Consider the following 22,810-nt stretch of genomic DNA (forward strand, 5'->3'; position numbering starts at 1 on the left):
GTTAGCACTCCTGTCCTCCCCCTATTTCCTGTGCTAGTGAAGTAACTCTCACTCCCACCTCCTGTCACATTTTTGAGCTCCATGCTGCCTAGATCACCCTCAGCTGATGGATTTTTCTGGAGACAGCCCCTGACTTAACATTGTCCCTTGGAAAGAGGAAAGTCATGGGTGGGTCAGCACGTGGCAGGAAGTTGGAGTGCCACAGATGTCTAATAACCAACCTCGGAACCCCTGCAGGGACCACCGTGCCTTTCTACACTCAAAGTAAATACACTCTAAGTGAATTTGCAGTGTATTGTATATGTGTGTATACGTGTGTGTGTGTGTGGTATGTGTTTATGTGTTTGCTCTCCAGATGGTCCCAAACTATCTAGATAGATTTTATGAACCCACTTAAAGTCAGGTTAGATCTGGAAGGGATTCAACAAACAGATGAAGTCCACGGTCCCTGATACATTTCACAACCCTGAGGACCCCATGTAGGGGTCACAAGTTTGGAAGCCTACAGGGACCAAATAGGTAACAGAAATTATTGCAGTGGCTGGGGTTTATTTCATTGTGCTGCTTTATGTTGAATTCTTTCAACACCCTATATATACTTTTCCTACCTGGGAATATTCTTCAATTTCATAAATCGTTGTCTACTCATTTCTTGAAGCACATGGCTTCTTCCACTTCTCTGTCATCTATAAAATAGAGATAATAATTGTATTCACCCCCTGGGGTTGTTCTGGGAATTAAATGCATTAACAGATGCAAAGCCTTTAGATCAGGACCTGGCACACACTATGTACAACAAGTGTGTTAACTGCAGTGACGTTGTTGATGATGGTTCCCACTTTTGCTGGAGACATGGCACATGAACCTTCACTTTCACCTTTACTGTAGGGAAAAACCTCTCAGACCTGCTGATAAATGGCAACCTGGACTTGACCTTAGTGTCTGGGATACAGCTGGGAGACGGGGAACCAAAGGGCACCACGCCATCTGCCAGGCCGCTGCCCTTGGCTCCTGATGACTGTTGCCAGACAGGAATACAGCCATCTCACCAGATCCTTCAGTTTTTCAAAAGTATCCAGAACTCATGGCTTTAAAATGTGGAATCTCACAAGCTTTTCAAAAAGCTTTTCACAGCTTGTTGGCTGAAAAAAAATTTTTTTTTATGGAGACAAATGTCTGTGGGCTGGATTCAGCCAGTAAGGGACCTCAGGTCTAGTCTGATCACCATCATTTATCAGATGCAAGGCTGAGACATGGGGAGTTATGTGCTCACAAGTGGGAGAACAAGCCCCAGATCCATTTTAGTCCAGTCATATCCCCCACCCTATCCCCGCCCCATCTAAGCTTTCTTCCTAATGAGCTGGCTCAGGGAACACTCTTCTTCTTGCCTCCTTTGAGATGGAGATTTCATTTAAGCCTGCAGAAGGGAACTGTGAACAGTGAAAAGCTGAAGCAGAGGATTAGCCTCTCATTCTCTCCCTTTCTTGGCCCTAGTGCTCACTATCCTGAGCCTTCCTCATTCGGGAGAGGAGAGGCAGGAGCAAAGCTTGTGGAGTCAGACTGAAGGGCTGGAATTCTGAAGACTCCTCTTACCAGCGGTGTAACCCCAAGGGATTAGTTACTTCATTTCTCAGTGCCTAGACTTTTAAATTGTAAGATGGAGATTAATAGTAGGACTTCCCCATAGGGCTGCTGCGAGAAGCAAATTAATTCATTCATCTAAAGCCCTTAGAATGGTACCCAGTATGTGATAGGCTCTCAGTAAAAATGAACTATCAGAAGAAGGGTTGCATCTTTTATTAGGGATCGGTGGGGTCTCATGCATCACTTCCCATGTTTTCCAAGGCTGGAAAATCATTCTTGGGGGGATGCATATACTTAGAAGACAGTTTGGACACACGCACATGCTCATATACTTTCACAAAAGCTTTGTCCCCACTTGTATTCCATGAGGACCTGGGATGGGAGGATGAAGCTGGGTTGGAGTGTGGGGTGGGAATGGGCTTGGGAGCTTGTATGATGGATTCAGAGAAAGACCGAAGTACATTTTAGCCTGGGATGTATGCTGTCACATAAAACCACTGATTAATCACAGAAGTGTGGCATTTACTTATCTTACAGTTTCAAATGGAAAAAAATCAGTATTTTCCAATTATCTCCAATGGTGTATTAAACTTACTTTGTCATATTTCATTTAACCATCCCAGAAAGAGTAGGGGAAAGGGTCAGGAAAATATATTGTGAGAAAAGATGAAGTCTTTATAGTACTCATACTCAGTGCCTCCTGACACTGCATTGTCCATTCAGAAATTTGGTCATTCACTCATTCATAGACTCCAGAAATGTCTACTGGTGCCTATTCCATTCCAGACATTGTTCCAGGTTTGGGAAATGCCAAGCTAAAAAAGCCAAAAAGCGGTCTCTGATTTCATGAAGCTGATTGTTGGTGGGGAGGCAGACCACAAGCACGTTAGAAGAAACAGATTGGTTAAGTGCTATGCAGAAGATTCAATGCAGAAGGTTAAGTGCTATGCAGAAGGACTGCAGGCTTGATGCTCTGAGGAGGGAGGTCCCCATAAGCTGAGATCTGATTGATAAGAAAGAGCCAGAAGGTAAAGACAGAGGGGGCAAGAGTAAAGGTCTAGAGACAGGAAGGAGTGCAAGAAGCAGAGGAAAGACTGGTGGGGCTGCAGTGTGATCATTAGTGAGGGAGGCGTTCAGAGGGAAAGCAGTCAAGTGATACGGTCTTGGTTTTAGATGGCTGCCACAGGAAAGCCAAGCAGCAGTAGAGGTAGGAGACCTGCCAAGTGGCAATTGAAAAGATTGGGAGGGATGATGGAGAGGAAGGGACAGGTTCAGGATACGTTTGGAAATCAGAGTTCAGCAGAACTTGCTGAGATCATGAATAGTCAGCCATTATGGCAGAGTGAACCGCTAACTGTTAAGTACATACTCCATGCAGGGCACCATTCTGAGTGTTCTACTTGTACCCTCTTAACCCTGACAATAGACTGAAATGGAATGGGGACTATTAGGATCCCCAACAGGTAATGAGTGGCTGAATTACACAGGCTGTCCCAGAGACTACCCTCCCAGTCACTGCAACAGCATTGTCCCTAGGCTTTCATCTAATTATGAGCCCGCCAAAGAGTGCATGGCTAAGCGTTTCTAAACCAAGTAGATGCGTGTAACAGTGTGCAGGTTATAAATAACCATTTCTAGCTGCCAGCTGCTGTTTGAGTTTGGAAGGGAAAAGAGAATCCTAGCATGACTTGTTTATCTCAGGTAATTTGGCAGTAAACTGGGCCCTGGGAATTTGAGTTACACAGAAAAGGCAAAGGAAGAGTGACAGAGATATTGTTTCAGCTTTTCAGAAGACAGGATGTAACTAAAAGTCCCAGGAGCAGCCTGGAGGGCACATGGGGAACTTGAAAGGGAGAGTGTGTCACAGAGCACATGTTTACCTGGCTTCCAGTCCTGCTCTTGGTCTTAAAGATTTCTGTCATTTTGATGAGATTTCCTTAAAGATGTCACCCCACCCCCTTAAATGGCCCATGGCATGAAGATAAATAATGGGAGGGTTGGGAGAGCTTCCAGTCTTCTGCCTAGTTACCTACAAACTAGGTTAAAAATTAGAAGTCTGTTTTGTTGGGTGTCTTGCTAATGGGTTTCAGCCCTGGGCAAGTTCACCATGGATTCAGTGAGACAGAGGAATAACAATGAAACATTCTTGCTGTAAAAGGGTTTATTACCCAGCTTGTTCTCCCAGGATAGGTCAAGCAGTAGAACTACGTCTGCATCCAACAGTCTGCAGGTCTGTAATCCTCCTTGGTCTCTGCATCTGCCCAGAGGACTGGGCAGAGCTCTTTATATACTGACTCAGTCAATAATGTTGCTTACTGGTGTGGAAGCAGTAGCCTAGCAGCAGGCCAGTTACATCATCCAGTAGTTTAGGTTCAGGTGAGGATCCTGGCCATAGGAACTTCTATTTTCCCCACATTGGGACTGTACAGAGCGTTAAAATATTTTTAAATTACTTGTCAACATTTAAAAATGAGAAGCTTTCTCATAAAACCAGACTTCTCTGGAAGAATCTAATCCAATAAAACGGCTCACATTCCTACTCGGAAACCAGCTGCCAGAGCCAAATAGTGATTCCACATTAGGCTGGGCAGGTGCTCTCCAGGCTGCCCTCTCCCTACCCTGCCACACTCTGCCACATGTGCCTTTGCTAAGGCTGTTGGTGGAAGCTAGGATCAAGGGTCAAGAAGCTGGGATGGGGCTGACGGTGCTTGGGAGTAGAGCAGTAATCCCGGGGGGGTGTTGGGTGTTCCCATTCCCCAAAGGGCACGAGCCACACAAGCACACAACAGGTGTAGTGAACACTGGATTTACAACCAGACCAACCGGTTGTCAACCCAAGTTCTTCCCCTTCCTTGCTCATGACCTTAGCCAAGTTACTTTGCTTGTATGAGTCAAGAGGCTTTGTTGTTGTGCAAGATAGGGAATCCCAAGAGCTTTTACCTGGTGAAGAACCTGACAATGGTAGGTGCTCATGAGCACTGGGAAGCCATGCATTCCAGGCAGCCCATTTGAACAGGACTTGATTTTCCTTTTCTTTTTCCTTTCTCATTTTGTCTGTCCATGACATAAAAACTCTGTCCTCAAATAAATGAGCAGGTCACCAATAGCCTATTGGCTGAGCTAAGAAACTATTGTTCCAGATTACAGAACCCTTATTTTGTCATCATTTCATTCTTATCTCTCATGCATTACAGATTGATCTCTTCAAAGAAGGCATTTTGTCCTTCAGTAATATTGTGTTCTCTTTCCCACAAGCTTCAGGGTTCCAACATTCACAGAGGTTATTCCATCTCCCTCCTGAAGACTGCCCCTTCTTGGGCCCTATGTGGGAAAATCTACAGCATTTCTTGTATATTTTCTTTTAATTTGAATCTGTCTTTTGGACATTTAATATTTTCAGGTTGTTTTAATTTTTTTAAAATAGGAAACAAATCCAAGTAAGTCATTCAAAAGTAAAAGCAATATAAAAAGTAACAGTAGGAAGTCACTCTTGTGCATGTGCTCCTGGGTGGTTCTGTATACAAGGAGAACCAAGATGAGTGCTTATTCTTTTTTCCCTCTTTCTTAGAGAAAAGATTGCATACTGCATATACTTTCTGCTCCTTGATGGCCATCTTATAAAATACATAAAGAGCTTGCCCATTCTTTGTTCTAGCTTTGTGGTATTCCATTCCACTGTGTGGGTTCACCATATTTATTCGGCCTGTCCCTACTCATAGATTTATGGGTTACTTCTAATATTTGCTATTACAAATGATGAAACTGTGAATACCTTGTGCATACATTTGTTTCCTGTTCGTGGAGGTCATTCTTCACAGTAGATTACTAGAAGTGATATTGCTGGCTGAAAGGGAAAATGCATTTGTACTTTGGGGATATTGCCAAAATACCCTCTGAAATACCTGCCAAAATGTCCTCCAAAGAGGCTATGTCATTTTGTACTCCTCCCAGCAATGCTCAGGAATGCCTGCTTCCCAGCTCTGTCAGAGCCTCTGAATTTTTGCCAATCCGATAGGTGAGATTTAGTGGTATCTCAGTGGGATATTTATCATTTAAATTAAATTACATATATATATATATACATATATATATATATATATATATAATGAGAGCAATGTGAGTCCTCACATTTGTACAACAGGAGAAATAAGCTCATTTTAGTAACCTACTGGAAACACCATCACCCCAGTGGAGAAAAACAAGTTCTTTTTTTTTGTTAACCTCCTTTGTGATGGTGAGGTCCCTGCATGGGCCCTCTTTGCCTGAAGGATTTCTCTTGAGTCCCCTTTATTCTCCAAACCCCACCCACCCCTTCCTTCCAAGGCTGAGCATTTTACTTGAGTAGATGGGAGTGAGTGTCTAATGTCAAGCCTGCCTTTCTACATTTGGCATTTTACAGCATTTACCTGACAAGTCAGGAGCTTTATCTTCTTTGATCATTGGGGAATCATTTTTGTCTAATCCACTTACTAATTGCTCTAGGAGTCCAAAGTAGATTAAAAGTTGCATCATAGAAAGAATTTTTTGAATCACTCTCTCTCCAGCACATTCTGGTGTTCTTGTACTTACTTGTCTTGAGTGTCTGGACTGAGGACACTCAGTGTTTAGGGTGACCTAGTGTTTAGGGGTGCCGGCTCTGGAGTCACTCTGCCCAGATTCAAATCAAGGCTCCACTGCTCACTAGCTGTGTGATAGTGGGCAAGTTTTCTAGCCTCTGGATCTCAGTGACCTCATCTGATAAGTGGGATAATAACAGCACCTTTTTCTTAGGTAGCTTGTGAGGAGTGAATGAGTTGACTCATGTACTTAGCCTGGAGCTCAGTGCCTCGCAAATAGTAAACCATGACTAAGGTGAGCTGATATGCTCACTGTGACAATGCTCATGATAGTGGTGGAGATGGTGGTGATGGTGATGGTGATGACAGTGGTGATGGTGATAAGGGGCGCACTGAACCCTGCCACTTACAAGCTGCATTTTTGTGGCCTTGAGCAGCAGCTTAATCACTCACCATCGATTTGTTTCTCGTTTCTTCTGTGATGTAATTATGTGCTATTTTCCCTTCTCTAATCCTAATCTGCAACCATTGGAAATAGTACTGTCCATCTAAAGCAAGAGTCAGTGAAGCACAGTCTGTATGCCAAATCTGGCCTGCTGCCTATTTTTGTGAATAAAGTTTTATTGGAATACAGCCACACCCACTTGTTTATAAATTGTCTGTGGTTACTTTCTTGTTTCAGTGGCAGAGTTGAGTAGTTGTACTACAGACCTTAAGGTCGTATTGATGCCGGGGTTCTTGTTCACGAAGCTGAAGAATAAGTAAGCTTCACAAACACTCAAGGCAGGAGAGCAAGGTACAGGCTTTTATTTAGAGATAAAGTGAGAGGACAGAGCTCCCAGCTCACACCAGGAGGGGACAAGAGAGTCCGTGGTTGGCTCATTGTCCAGGGGTTTTATGCGCGGTTGAGGATTTTCAGGAATGAGGGTAAAGGGTTAGGAGTGCATACTTGTAAGACTGCCTGCCCTGCCCCCAAGTTGGGCTGGGTTGTTGTCTGTTTGCTTGGGTTGTTTATAGTTGAGATTGCTTACCAAAGTAGTCTTTTGCCTAAATTGCAGATTACGATTAGAGAAGGGAAAATAGCACATAGTTACAATTAAAATAAACTGGGCCTTTTAGCAGGATAAGGTAAATTTTACATTATCATGATGTAATTAATACAATAAAGTGATGGTTTATGCTGAGATACTTTTCTTAATCTGCAGAACACTCAAACATTCCAGGCCAAGTTGCTCCTGGCCTTTTGAGCTTTAAGCAATTTCACTGAAGAATGTCTATATTCCTAGTCATGTATACAAATCTTTACCCTAGAGAATTATTGTGATTCTGACTTTGCATAATGCTTATCACAGAGTTTCAGTAGGGACTTCTTTGCACATTGCTACATTGTTCTGACTGCAATTATCTTGCTCTGCTTTTTCTCTGGAGGCCCTCACCTTACTCTGTCTAATCCCATGGTCCCTGTCTCAGTATGACCTTATGGCCTATAGACTAAAAAATATTTACTATCTGGGTCTTTATAGAAAAAGTTTACCGAGCCCTGATCTAAAGGAGTGGTTGTAAGGATGCAGGAAATGAAGCCTGTGCACGGGACCTGGCACATAGAAGGTGCCCAGGACTGTATGGCTGTATCAAGCAGACATTTCACTTTCATGAGCTCAGTGCCCAGCTCTTGCTCTGACCCCCACCACTCTCCTTCCACGGCAACAAGAAAGATAGAGTGATTATAATGTGAATAATTGAATTAAAAATACTATAAAATGATATTTTGCATATGTATTTTTACCTTGTACCATCATTTCATATGCACCAAATGTACATGCATTTTCATCTATAGCAGTGGATATAAAAGGCTATGTCATGTCCTATAGACTGCACTTTCCGGGACGTTAAAGGCTTTTTTCAGGGGTAATTTTGCCACTGATTTTCCGTTGCCTGATGACTTCAGAAACCCACATCCAAGGAAGATAAAACTCCCTTCTAAGTGGTAGCAGTGAGCATTACTATTGGCATCTAGAGTAAAGTGAAACTAAAATGCCAGAATCTTCTAAGCACTGAGAAATCCTAAGTGGAGGTAAAATCACTCTGAAGTCTATGTGGGAGAATAGTATTATATTTGTAAAAATTCAGTGCATTCACTTCTTTTTTTCTTTTTCTTTTCCCTGGGCACACATCTGCTTCATAAAGTGAGGTACACGTGTGTCATTTACATTTGGCTGTATTTACTGTTTCATGGCTGAAGCTGACAGGTCACCTTGCAAAATGCAGAAGAATACCCCTTTAATTTTCCAAGCAGCATATATTGATATTAATGTCACCTTTTGCTTCTCTTTCTGAGTTGTTGGAAGAATACAATGAGGTAGAGGTAGGAAGATACTTAGAGAGGCTAAGTACAGCAGACAGGTATAGTGTGCTCTGATTCCTTCTTCCTTGGCTAGAGGAGGTGTCTCCACATTGAGCTCCCTGAAGGAGAGAGGGGCTCCCTGTTGTGAGGAGAGGGGCATTGAACAACAAATGTCATAATTAGAGCGAATTATCTTCATTGGAAAATAAGCAAATTATTTTCCAATTTAATGAATAAAGAAGCTTCTAATTAACTCCAGTAGAGAGATTTGCTTCCAAATTTCAATAGTTAAGCCCTGTTAATAGTTAATACTTTGTATTAGTATTTTGTTTTTACAGTCCACCTTATGTATTGGTGTAATGGAATTTCAGAGATGAAAAGCAAACCCAGAGGTGATTTGGCCTCTCATTTAAAAAATAAAACAGGAAGAAAATATAGTTCGGAGAGATCTTGTATCCTATGACTTATCCAAGGTCCCATCAGACGGGATCCCCAGGCATGTGTGTCTGAACAGCACAGAAAGGGCCTCACCCAGATGCTGGGGTCTGCCATGTTCACGCCTGGACCAGCTCTGCTTCTGTCCTGCTCCCTGCCCTTATTCTGGGCCCTGGTTTGCCATGCTTGCATCTTACTTGCCTCTAGATCACTCTGGTCGGTACCCTGGCCTCCAACCCATTGTGTTCCCTTCCAGCTCCAGGGTCTGTCTCCCACCTTCCGGCTCTTTATTGCATGATCTACCACCTGGCATGTCATCCTTTCTGGCTGCCCTTAAGGCCTACACTGAGTCCCTGGATTGACAACTAGAGCAAGTGTGGACAGAATTTCCTGGGAGCTGTCCACCCTAGCTCCTGCCCTAGGGCATCAGGGGTCAGGAGGTCAGGATAAAACTGGCTCAGATCACCTGGCCTAAGTCCTGGGCTCTTTTTTTTTTTCTTATTATTAATAAACTTTATTTTTTAGAACTGGTTTGGGTTCATAGCAAAAGAGAGTAGGAAGTACAGAGAGTTCTCATATACCCCTTCCCTACACATGTACAACCTCCCCCACTGTCAACATCCTGTACTGCAGTGGTACATTTTCTTGGCCTTTTTTTCATCCCTAAATCCTAGAGTCTTTGTTTAAGGCCAAAAAAAAAGAAAAAACGAAGAAAGAAAGAAAACACACGCTCACACAGAATAGTCTAAGTGGGAGTCATCTGTGGAACACAGAGACAGGCATACAGTCATTTCCAGATTAGTTCATTCTGTCTTGGCATTCTCTCTTAGTCTGTCCCCAAGGCAGGTGGCTGCTTATAGCAGCAAAGCTCACACACAAAGATGGCCTTGCCCTGGCTCTCTATCCTCTCTGTTTCTCAGAACTAATTCCAAATTCTGGAACTGGGACTCTCATTGGCTCCAGCTGGTTCAGGGTCCCATCCCTAGTGTAACATACTGGGGTTGGGGTCATGTACAGTCATGGCTGCCAGGGCCTCCACCCTGGGAACCCAGGGACAGGGAGGAGAGTAAGAGAGAAGGGGACCATTTAGGGTATCATTATGAGCTGAGCAGATAACCCAAAAGATGTCTACTCTACCATGATACTATTCAATCCAGTCTCCTATAAAGTCTCCATCTGCTTCCTTTCTAAATAATTTTATATATTGGACCAAAGTTTGTCCATTACTAGAGGTTCCTCTTCCCCATATTCTCACTTTTTTAAAAGGGCATCACCCCTTGACTTAAGTTTTATGACGAGTTGTAAGCACCACCCCTTGCATCCCACTCATGTGTGTCTTTCCTCTGAGGCTTGATCCCCATCTCTGGCCCCTTAAAGTCATCACAGCCTTTTTGCTCCTGCCTTTGGAGTACTCTTGGCTAATGGAACACGTGGTTGTGGCATTCTCACAAATAATCACCAAGAGAGGAGTTGGACAGTTTGGGAGACACATTGACAATGTGTAAAACCAAGGCAATCCATTAATTTTCCATCAAAGAATGCTTTTATAATGGATACTTCAATAAAAGTGAAAACTGCATTTGGAACAGCATATTTAAACATTATGATGTCGATCTGTTGCATTTATGCATACCTTCAAATGTTAGTCTTCTAATTTTCTAAGAAAAGCAACATTCTCTCTCAAATTACCCATTATATGTGAAATGCAGGTGATTACTGCCAGTTCACATCTGTGCCATCACCTATGTGGTGAGTTTGAGGGGTTGGCGCAGTGCACTGGTATGCACTCATCAAAGGTCATGTGTATGTGCTACAGTGGAAGGCATTTTTGTGGAAGGCATTTTATATAATTCCAAACAATTTAATAAAAATGTAATTCGACTGTGAAACAACAGTCGGCCCTTGCAGAGTGCAGATAATGTTCCAGATTAAAGAGCTGAGGGTTTGTTCATTATAGTCAAATGACGTGAGTATGTGAATTACCATTTCCTTGCCATTGGTCTAGTTCAAGAGTATGCCATTTTCCCACTATAATAATAAGCTACATTTTCTTAAAATCATTTGATTATGATTGGTCTTGTCTATTCAGTTTGCAAATAAAAAGCTTTTTCAGTGATAAACTAGCTGCTTTAAAATAGCCTTAAGCTCTGGTTCTGCTTTTGAACTGCTGCAGGTCAGACTCTGCGAAAGGCTGAGAGAAGCCGGTCCTGCTCACGGGAGAAAAAGGAGGTAAATGTGTCACTGGTGAGGGCTGGTGGGAGGGACCTGGGGAAACAGGCTGGTGAATTTCTGGATTCCTGCCCTTTCCTGAGTCCCAAACTTGAATCCCTGACCAAATGATACTTGAGAACTAGAGTTATCAACCCACTATCACTTGTAGTAATGATCTCTTAGTAAGTGTATCAGTCAGCTTTATCTGTGTAACAAATCACCCCAAATGTTAGTGACTTAAAACAACCATGCATTTAGTTCACGATTCTGTGGGTCCACAATTTGGGCTAGACTTTGCTGGGCAGTTCTGCTGATGGGCTAGGCTCTCCTGATCTCAACTGGACTCATTATGCATTTATAGTTAACCACTGTTTTGCTGAGGGGCTGGCTGAACATCAGTTAGTGTGTTTGATTCTCCTCCAGTGTTCTCTCATCCACCAGCAAGCCCAGCAGGTTTGTTCACATGGTGGTCCAGGGATTCAAGAGTATGGGAGTAGCAGTTGCAGGACCTCTTGAGCCCTAGGCTTAAAACTAGTGAGGTGTCTGTTCTGCCATTGTTTATTCTTTAAAGCAAGTCACAAAATCAGCCCAGAATCAGGGGGTGGAGAAATAAGCCTCACCTCTTGACAGGAAGTCTACAAATACTGCAGCCATTCTTCAAACCCATCTGTTCTCTGCCAGGCACCAGGGCTGGGACTAAGGGCTGAATGAGGCCCAGTCAGGGTGTGCACAATGTAGTTGAAAGGGATGTGCAACCAGACCACACGACAGTGTGAGAAGTGACAGTATAGTGAGAGAAAGACAAAGAAAGTGGAATCTCAGTATAGAAAAGGGTTGCTTCACTCTGCCAGTGGTATCAAAAAGGGCTTTACAGAAAAGCTGATGTGCAGGCTGTGTCTTGAAGAATGAGTAGTTTTCCAGGCTAAGTAACAGCATGGTCAAAGTCAAAGTCAGAGAGACATGAATAAGGAAGGTGGCAAGATCACTAATCCTGAGGGAGAGAAGGGGTAGCAGGGACCCATGGGTTGCCACAAGGCCCTCTGATTAGGTCTCAAGTTCTTTAAATTTGAGTCTTATTTAGTGGCAGATGGGTGCAGGGGTGTGAAAGTGGTGGCTCATCATAAATACCAACCAATCCTGAAATTCATCACCACTTACATGGTAACACTCGTGATTGTAATGTGACAGGAAATTTCTCAGATTCACCTGGGTCCAGGTTCTCACAAATGGCCATAAGATGAGGTATTTCTCCCCTCTCTTAGTCTCTCTCTCTCTCTCTCTGCTTCCTCTGTGTTGGCTTCACCCTCTGCCAGCTCTGAGGAGGCAAGCTGGGATTGGACTGCCAAGGGCTTCGTGTGCTTGCCATGGCTTCCATCCTCTCTCTTGTTGTCCCCTTTCTCAACTGCAGCTGGAACAGCCAGTGTGAGTTTTCTCTTTGTTTGATCAGCCTACTGGGATAAGGACTGGGAGATAGTTTAGGAACTTTGATGCAGCTGAAGGAATCTAAATGTCAGCCCCAGTGGGCAATGAGTGGTCCCACTCCTTTCTGGTAGGGACATTTTTCTGGAAGCAGAAGCAGGCATGCCTGTCTCCTACTAAGTCCTTCCAGAGACCTGGGGATGCAGGAGCCAGAAGAGGAGCAAGCACAGACCTGCAGGCTCCTCCTGGTCCCCGCCCAGTTAAGAGGCTAAGGGCAGGAAGCAGCCCTCCTAAGCCAGGAATGAATCATTTAAACCTCACTGAGGCTTTTGGTCACGGAATCTCATTTATCCACATGAAGAAATTTGCTGGGAATCAACAAAGCAGGGCAGTGGTAGGACCAGTGAAGATACTCTTTTCCTCCCATTTCCTTGGCAACAGGACTCCCCTAACTACCTCCTCCCCAGCCACTCCCATGATGCCAGTCACCTAAGAGCATTTCAGATCACTCTTCTTCTGCAAGTGCTTGATGTGGGAGAAAACAGAGTGGGGTTGTTTATCACAGAGTCCAAGTTTAACCTTGAAAGATATTTAAGGTGGTGTCAGGCCCTCTGAAAAAGAAGGTGCTGACTCTCTTAACAGGTTTTTTGGGAAAAACAAGAGAAAAAAACTAATAGCAAGCTGCCAGCGTGCTCACCTTGATATATTATAACATGCCTTTTCCACCCACTTCCTCTTTCTGCATCCCTCCCCCTCTCGCCTATGAAATCTGCACTTCATGACACTGTATGCCTCACACAGGACACCAGGTATAGATCAAGCTGTGTCACCATGAAAGGCAAGGAAGAGACAAGCTGGTTAGAACACGTGTCATGTTCCTTTGGTGATGAGGTTGCGAGGGCCAACTCTCACCTTGGCAGGTGAACATGTGGTTTCCGTCTTGCCTTGGGATTGGGTACTTCTCTGCATGGTCCTGGGCCAACGCAGTGAAGAGAGGATAGGAGGCTGCTCTCAAGGAGCTTGCCAGGACAAATTCAGCCCAATGATGTGTTTTATTTGGCCCATGCCCTATTACAATTTTTTCAAATTAGGTGTCCACATTTTAAATTTTCACATAAAAATACAGACTTCTGGCTTCTTTGGAAAAATGGAGAATGACAACACCGAGTCCTTCCTTATTCCTAGAGAGCTGTTGTTGAGGATGGCTGCCCCCTCTCCATGCACCCCTCCAGTCTGCCATTCCTGCTCCCCCGACAACAGACACCTGCTTAACAGAAAATAGGTATCAGCAACCCTGTTGTGCCAGGCCCTGTGCTGAGTGCTTTATGTCAGTGGTTCACAAATATTGCTGCACATTAGCATCACCTGGGAGCTTTTAAATACCTTGAAGTCCAGGCCTCTTTCCAAACCAGTTAAGTAAGAGAGGCGCAATCCAGACATCAGAATTTTGTAATCCCCCCAAGTGGTTCCAATGTGCAGCTACAGATGAGAGCCAGTCCTTTACATAAAGCAAGTTCCGCCTAGCTCTCAGCCCAGGTGCCTCCCTGTGCACTCCCACGACAGCCTGGCCCTAGGACACCTCAGTTCTCAAGCCCTCTCCCAGACACAGATGGGCACAAATCAAAGAAGAGAATGACAAACCTCATAAAGGAGATGCAGATAAAGCCCCAGGGGCACTGGTGGAGCCAGAGAAGACTTCCTGAAAGAGGCAACTTGAATCTAGGCTTTGGAAGGGTTGTAATCATTTCTGAAAAATGTGTCTTTGATGGCTGGCTTGAAGTCAGTAGATACTTCGGGTTTAGCTGGTAAAAATATTCTCAGCCTCATCTCTAACAAGTATTCATGGTTCCTGCCTGTGGAGATTATATAGTGTTTATGGCCATCGGTCATGAATTATTAATGGTTTTGAAATTGTGATCATTGTAGTTTACTCAAAAATCATTAGGAAGTAAATTTATCATATAGCATTTTTTTTCTTTTTTAAAGAACACTACAGAGGAAGAAGAAATCTTTATTTGCCACCCACCCTCAGCATCCACGCTGTTGCCCACAGCACTGTGGGGCTCATAGGCACGGCACTGGGGACATGTCCTCCCACTGCACAGAGCCACAAAAGCCTCAGGTGACTGTGAATTAGTACCCACAAGGTGCTTCTGCCTCTAATCCCAGTCAGGTGACCTTTGGTGAGTCTCTGGACCTCTCTCACCTTGTTTGGTAATCCCCACTTTGGAGACTCGGTAAAGGCAGGAATGTATTACAGTATCTAGCACAGTGCCTGACCCATAGTAAGCATTCCATATATGGTAGTTGTTACATATTTTAATCATTCCTTAAAGTGTCTAGTATTTAGCAGAGAGATATTCATGCCCTTGAACAGAGAAGGTAGCACAGTTACATTTCTTACTGAAGGGGTCTCCCTTGCTCCAGTTGGACTTTAGGCTGATTCCAGCCTCCTGGCTGTGTGCCCCAGGCAAGTGGGCCCTGGACAGTCCAGCTTTTACTCTGAACCACTCTGAGAGCCTCCTGTGATAATGGACCGCCTTCTTTTGCTGATGATTGTGGAGATTCTGAAAAATGCTCTTCCCAGCACATTCATCTGCTGGGCTCACTTTGTAAAGGACTGCACAAGTCATTTAACTCAACAATCTAGAAAATGTTAAGCCTTCAGTTTTGCATGCGCCTATGGCACACATGTGCATACATACACACATGTACATGCAAACACTTACTGCTTTATTAAACAGGTCTTTTGGTACAAGGACTAGAAAGAGAGAGTCCTTCTATCATTGCCAAGCAAAGGAGGAGACTGGATTTTAGGGGAACACAGCAAAGGAGGGAGTCTGGGATTCACTGGGGTGAATTCACAGGGATATCTAGACAACCTTCTCTGTTTGCCAGCATAGACATGCCACTGCTCCCCTCTGGTCTCTGCACCTTGTTGTCTTGATGACCCTCTCTACCAGCTGTTCCATCTCCCAGTTCAGAAGCCAAAGAGAGAGTCTAATTGACCTGGCTAATCAATACTAAAGGACATTTAGGGGATACAGTGCTCCTAACATCAGCCCCCCAGTTGTCCTCCAAAGAAGCACCTGCACTAATCATTCTCTTGTATATCCTTCCAGAAATAGTCTACAGCTGTGCAGTATGTATCTGTTCCTCTCTGCCCCCACTTCCCCTCCCCTTTTTTAACACAGTAATAACATGAAACATTGTTTTATTTCTGGATTTTTTTTTCACTTAATAACATGTCTTGGAGAGCATTCCATAGCAGGATGGGTGCAAAGACCTCATTCATTCTTTTTTATGGCTGTATAATACTCCACAGTGAATGCACAGGGACATAGTCCTTTATTTGAAATCTTTGGGGTGAAATATATTTAATTTTTTTAGACTTCTGGAAGTAATACCATCCCAGTATGGCCTGGGACAGCACCCTGTAATCAAATATATTAATATATCTGTAGTAAAATATGAATATTTGTACTAAGTGAGATAAATAAAGATTATAAATTTTGTGTCAGTTCAGAGCATGTTTTCCTACTAAAGATTGTATATAAGGGACTGTAGTCCTGTCCATAAGTATATCTCTAGTTCCTGGTTGATGACTATCTAGGTTACTGTCCTTAGCTACTGTAAGAGTACTTTAAAGAATATCCTAGAGCAGACGTTGTTGTGCACATATGTGGGAATGAATAGCCAATGGTTAAATTCTTTAAAGTGGAATTAATGGCTCAATGGGTATGTACTTTTTCAGAGTCAATGTTTCAGTGTATCTCTTAACAGTGCATGAGAGGGGCAGAGCTTTTGCTCCAAGCCACCTTGTAGAATGCCTGCTAGATTCAAGTGTAGCTGCCCTTGGCTGGGGTATCCATACCAGAGCCACTTAGTGGCCACCTCTTGTATGTTCCCTAGATCACCTTTCTGAGCAGGGAGTGGGAACAAAGCAGTCGTGCTGAGAAGCACTCAGGGTCATGTCCAGCATGTGGGCCCTTCTGAAGCTGTGGGCCCTCAGCTCTGAGTACCTGTTTTGGCTAATTGCAGGAGGCCAGTGGGACTGGTGACTTACTGCACGTTTCAGACTTCCCTGTCATGCAGTCGGCACACCCTTCCCTTCCCTCATTTCAGTTTCTCTGTGTTCTTGCAACTTCAGCTTTCTGGGGAATCAGGAGCTCCCTCTTCCATAGTTACAGCTCCCAATTGCTTTAACAATTTTTTTAATAACAAAAAAAGGAAGAGAGAGAGAAAAGAAACAATGCAAACTGATGGTGCTACATTACAAGAGCCTGCCTGATATGACAGCTGACATTCCAAATCTGTACTTTTCCCGGAATGAAACCTTTTAGTTCACATTTCTGGGCAGAGAAACTAAATCCATTTTGTATCCAACTGCCAAATGCATTCCCAGTTGTGAGGTTATTTTGTCAGTCTTTCTGCTTCTTGTGGTCTTGGTCTCTGTACTTTGAGAACTTGGAGAGTGGGTCCCTCCATACCCTGACACCTTCTGACTTCTGTAGTGTAGGTAAGTCACATGGCAGAGCTAGAAGTAGCTTAGCATATTTGAGCCTGTGAACCCTGGAACCAAACAACCTGGATCACTAGGCTGGCACATCACTTAGAAGTTCTCTCTCTGGTCTATGATGTGACTTCCTCTCCTAAAGAGGAGAGATAATATAGAACCTGCATCATAGAGTTGTAGTAAAGATTCAGTGAGTTAATATGTTATTATTCTGTGAATTAATGCAAGTGCTTAGAATGGTACCTGACACATAGTAGGAGCTTGGTAAGTGTTGAGTGTTATATTCAGGACTAGTGGGGAAAAATAGCCTGTTAAAAAGCTAATCCCTTCAGAGTCAGAGGTAGAAGAGAAATCTTGCCACAGAAAAGCAAGCAGGACATGGATGGGCCAGTGTTCCTCATCCCTTTGGTGCAGTAGAATGGCACTTAATCCCTCCTATCAGGATTACCTTGCACTTGAATCACTAGCCTACTCTGAGACCCCTGCAATCAAGCAGGAAATGTGTATCAGACACAGTGCCTGTAACCCAAGTTTAACAACAGCAAAGCCAAGACTCTAGCCTCAAAAAGCAAGGAGAATCAATTTCTGAGAAAATGCCAGGGAGAAGATTGACATGTCTGAAACCTTCCTGGTATCAGTTTAGCTTCCAGCACAAGATTAAACTCTAGGAAAAAACCATCAGAGAACTGCTATTTGTGACCAGAAAGAGATAATGTTGACAGCTTCCCCATCCCCGAGTCTGTTTTGGATAAGCACTGTGCCCTTCAATAGAGAATCATCAAAGTTTTTTATATCCTCAGATCTTCAGCATGAAATCAATCTGCAAGTGTCTCTCTTTCCCTCCCCACCCCCAAAATCACTTTCTAAAATACAGAATATGATTAGAAAAAAGAATGATACTATCTAAGAGAAAGAGGTTCCTGCAAATTACTCATGAGAGGATGGCACTGGCAGAAAACTGGCCTGTCTTGCCAATGGGTTTCAGCCCCGGGCAAGTTTGCTATGGATTCAGTGTGACCAAAGAAAATGATAGCAAAACGTTCTTGGGGTGAAAGGATTATACCCAACTTTATTTCCAGGTGGCAAGTCAGTCACTAAAATCCCATTCACTCAGAGTGAGTCTGCATGCAGCAAGCCCGTCTCTGCCTCTGGGCCCCTCTGTCCACACAGCTGTCCTCTGAGCCCCTCTGCACAGTCATCCCGCACAGCTGTCCTCCAGGCCTCTCTGCCTGCACAGCCATCCCACACAGCTGTCCTCTGGGCCTCTGTGCCTGCACAGCCATCCTCCAGGCCTCTCTGCCTGCACAGCTGTCCTGCACAGCCATCCTCTGGGTCTCTCTGCCTGCACAGCTGTCCCACACAGCCTTCCTCTGGGCTTCTCTGCCTGCACAGTCGTCCCACATAGCCATCCTCTGGGCCTCCGTCCTCAGTGCTGCCACCACTCCAGCCTCTGCTCTGCTCTCCCACAGCCTTGCAGCCCCGCCACCGTGTCGTGCCCAGATCAATGGGTGGAGCTCTTTTTATAGAGTCAACAGCCATGTATTGCCCACAGGTGTGCAGTGAGCTAGTCAACCACGGCCAGGTGAGAATCCTGGCCACAGGAACTCTCATCTTATCCACATGGCCTGTGAGAACTGTCCCTCAGTCCATGGACACCCCTGGAGGAGCAGGGCAAGGGCCACAAGAGTGCCTGGCCATGTGGCCCCAGGCCAGAGCCACTGCCGCTAACTGTGGGTACTCCTGCTCCTCCCTCACTGGGCCTCCATTTTCTCTATGGTCCCCCAGGTCTGACAAAAGCCAGTGGTTCTGGGTTTCAACTTTATTAGGGTCCACAAGCCATGCCTCTTAGACTCTGCTCAAATGACAGAAGCCCTCCTCAAACCAGCCTCCACACAAAAGGGAATTTGTTGCCTCACTTAGCTGCAAAGTTCAGGGGTGGACTGCACCAGGCATGGCTGCATCCAGGTGTTCTGGCTCAGTTCTCTTGACTCTGCTTCCTCCTGGAATGGGGCCTTTCCAGCAGCTGTTCCCTCTCCATGCCAGCTGATGCCAGCAGTCCAGGCTAGCTGCAGAGGCCAGATGGTGCATGTGGGGAAGCTCAGGTGCTGGAGCTCAGAAATTCCACCAAAGAGGGCAGCTCCTTTACTACAGTTCAGCTGAGTGCCCAGATGATAGCTCACACCCCGTCCCCCCAGGGTTGTGTGCACTCACCCTGGTTTCAGGGGTGAGGTGTGGTGGACCCCATGTTAAGTGTAAGGTAAGAGAGGGTTGCTTTCCCAAGGCCACATCAGGATCCTGTCACCAGAAGAAGGGAGAAGGGTATTGGGGAGGCAAACAACAGCTGGCCGCCATCTGGCCACTTTGTAGTGGGAGTGGTAAAACAGACAAATAGCTCAATTGCTAAAGGGCGCTTTCCCATCCATCTGCAAAGTACCCTGTGAGGTAAGCAGTATTATCCTCAACTTGCAAGTAAGGAAACCCCACCCAGAGCAGTGAGGCGACCTGTCTCAGTTAACCCAGCAAGTACAGGGCCCAGCTGATGGTTCATGTTCTGTGCACTGTGGCCCAGTGGCCAGGGCATGGGTTGCTTTTGGAGGCAGCTGGGAACCAGGCAAATTCCTTAACCATTCCAAGGCGCAGTTTCTTTATCTACAAAATGGGCATCATCAGTCTTTCGTCCCTGGTCTGAGGACTCAGGCTGACAGAGATGGTGAAGCCCAGCCACCCTCCAGGCACCGACTGGCTCTCATGCAGGCACTTTCCCTCTTCTCCCCACTGGCCGTGTTGCTGGTTCATAGCTAGGCCACATGACCGGTACTCCTGGGACCACAGGACTGGGCAGGGGAATACCAAGGCAGAGTAATGAATGCCAGACCAACAGAAGCCTGTTTCCTCTCCTAACAGTTGAGATAGTCTGATACTCACTTCCCTTACTTTGTTATTCAGAACGAAACAAAAAGTCCATCAAAGTTCTTAATTTCTTTTCCCTAGATGACTACTTTGATTTTTTTTTTTTTTACATAGAAAGCTAAATTCTTTCAAAAAGTATTCTTTGGGCTACTCATGCTTCATTGATGCCCTGAAATATGGCTTGGCACATAAGAGATGAAATGGATAGAGTGGTCAAGGGCAAGGCAGGGTTCTGGATCTGATTGTCTGGGTTTGCATCCTGGCTCTACCACTTAATAGCTGTGTGGTGTTTGTGAAGTTACATAACCTTTCTGTGCTTCAATTTTCTCCTCTGCAGAATGGAACTAAAAATATAGTACTTCCTCATGGGGTCATTGAAATAATTAAAGCATATGTATGTGAAGTATTTGGAACCATACCCATAAGTGCCATCTAAGTGTGTGTTGTTATTTTTCATCATGTTTCTGCCACGAGTCCTGTGCTATCCATGTTCTGTCAGCTGTGGTCCTGAGGGAGGCTGGTGTGCTATAGTTCATACTTATAGGCACCCACCTCAGTTGGGCCTAGATTAGACATTTTAAATCTTTCTGATTCCAGAACTAATGCATGCCCACTGTAAAGAAATCAGAAAATGAAAGGCATAAAAATTATTCAGTATCCCACCACTTAATCACTATTATGTGTTTTTATATTTCCTTCTAGCTTTTTTCTATGTGACTACATGTATTTCAGAATTAGGATCATACTAAGAAACAATGAAAAATGCCTACCTTCCATTATTCTTTTTAGTTTTTTTTATTGAGATATAATTTACATACAATGAAATGGATGATCTTAAGTGTATAGTTTTAGGAATTTTTATAAATGAATACACCTGTGTTAGTTACCACTACTCACATCAAAATACAGAACATTGCTTGCATCCAGTGGGTATCTTCCTGTCCCCTCCCAGTTAGTATACCTCTCCAAGGGAAACCACTGTCTTGGCTCTAAGAGCACAGATTAGTTTTGCCTGTATTTAATTTCATATAAATAGAATCACAGAATAAGTACTTTTTGTCTCTTTCTGAGTATTAAAAAAATCATTATATGTGAGAAACATCTGTGCTTTTAAGTGTATCAGCAGCTCATTCTTTATCACTGTGGCATATAGACCTTCAAGTATTCTTTCATTAGAAAAATTAAAAATAAAATAATTTGAATTCGTTGTCATAATTTTAAAAATTCCAAGCTGTTAAGTAAAACATTAAATAAAAATTCCCCTTCAAATTTACTCCAGTCTCCTTCCCCACCGTAGAAATAATGTTATCAATTGGATGTTTATCTTTCTAAACTTTTTTCTATTTGTACAGTTCTATTCATTGTTTCAGTTGGGAGTGCATTTGACTGCAAAAAAACAGAAAACCCAGCATCCTTAACCAGAAGTCAGTAAGTGTTTTCTGTAAAAGGCTAGACAATATATATTTTAGGCTTGGTGGGCTACACTGTCTTAATCACAGCCACTCAACTTTGTCATTGTAACATGAAAGCATTCATAATCAATATGTAAATAAATAAGTGTGGCTGTGTAAATAAAACTTTATTGGAAAAAACAGGCAGTGGGCCAGGTTTGACTTATGGGCTATAATTTGCTGACTCTTGACTTAACAACAGGGATTTGTTTAGCTCAGGTAGAAAAAAGTCTGGAAATAGCTTCATAAGAAAAACCTAATTATTTATACTCCTCCCAAAAATATTTGAGAATACCTGACTCCCTAAAACCTTGCCAATAGTGTATATTAACAGTAACAGCCTTTCATATTTTTGCCAGAATTCTTTGTCCTTTTTCCTGTGTTTTGAGTAAATGCCTCTGCCTGATCTTCCAACTCAGTAATTTTCTCTATATCTTTATCTATTCTGCTCTATTGTCTTTTGATCTTTTTACGTTGATGCTTAAGTATTTTATTCATGATTTATAATTAATTCTTTTCCATAGTACGTTGTTCTTGTCCTCTCTTATCCCTCTGAGAATATTAAATATATTTTAAGTGTCTCTGCTTATATTGTTATCTGTTTCTTTGGTTGTTAGTTCTGTTTGTTGTGTTGACCCCTTTTTTTCATGGTGTGAATTTTTCTGAATGGTGATTCAGCTGTTTTTTTTTGTATTGTGATCTCCTGTGCTCTTCTTTGTATTGTGATCTCCTGTTTCCTTGTCTGTGGATTCTGTTTCATTTTACTCTAATTTGCTGCCAGTGATTGTGGGCAGAGGGGTGGAACTTACTGTAAGAAGTGTGCTAACACTTTGTCTTTTGAGCACAGGATCCGCCTTTCCTTCTGGATATGCCCTGTCTTTCCATCCCAGAGACCCCATAGTCACAGCTCCTGCTAGCTGGGTGAATTGAAGGTCCACCTCCTGGTGTCCCGACAGGAATTCTCAGTCAATCCCTTTGATCTTTGACCTCAGAGCCACTCCTCTCCCTGGAGGGTGTGTTGCCTCTCAGTTTGGAGCAGCCCAAGACTACCTTTCTCTTTTGCAGCAGTTCTTCCTGCTTCTGATTTGGCCTGTGCTTCTTTTCATTTCATTAATCCACTTGCTGTCTGCTGTCCCATTTCTCAGGGATTTCTCAACATTTTTAACCTGCAACTAGTACCCCTCCTTATTTTCCCATGCTCTTATGGATTTTATATGGTGTCATTTCTGTGAACTTGGGTAGGAGAGGCCAGGGTGTGTACTTGCTCTTGGTTTTTCCAACTTGATTCAATCTCAAAGTGACTTCTTGTTAGAATTTTTACCTTCCTGGTCACTTCATCTGGGCAAGCTCCTCTTTCTCTAAAAATACACTGTCACAATCAAAC

The 22,810-nt window shown here is 43.7% G+C and overlaps 1 protein-coding gene across 9 annotated transcripts in view; it reads left to right on the forward strand.

The window, feature by feature from the left end:
* KATNIP (katanin interacting protein) overlaps nt 1-22,810 on the forward strand; it is a 196,361-nt gene that overhangs the window by 12,351 nt on the left and 161,200 nt on the right. For 8 of the 9 annotated variants that reach the window (XR_008992153.1, XM_057487074.1, XM_057487067.1 and 5 more), the window contains exon 2: nt 11,093-11,148. The exons of the other annotated variant lie outside the window; for it this stretch is intronic. Coding sequence is in view for 7 of the 8 variants with exons in the window: in XM_057487074.1 (XP_057343057.1) it covers nt 11,093-11,148 (56 nt within the window). In the remaining variant the exon portion in view is untranslated. The remainder of the gene's footprint in view (nt 1-11,092; nt 11,149-22,810) is intronic. 9 annotated transcript variants of the gene reach the window in all.

The sequence above is a fragment of the Manis pentadactyla genome, chromosome 10, assembly GCF_030020395.1.
Source record: "Manis pentadactyla isolate mManPen7 chromosome 10, mManPen7.hap1, whole genome shotgun sequence".
Classification (NCBI taxonomy): Eukaryota; Metazoa; Chordata; class Mammalia; order Pholidota; family Manidae; genus Manis; species Manis pentadactyla.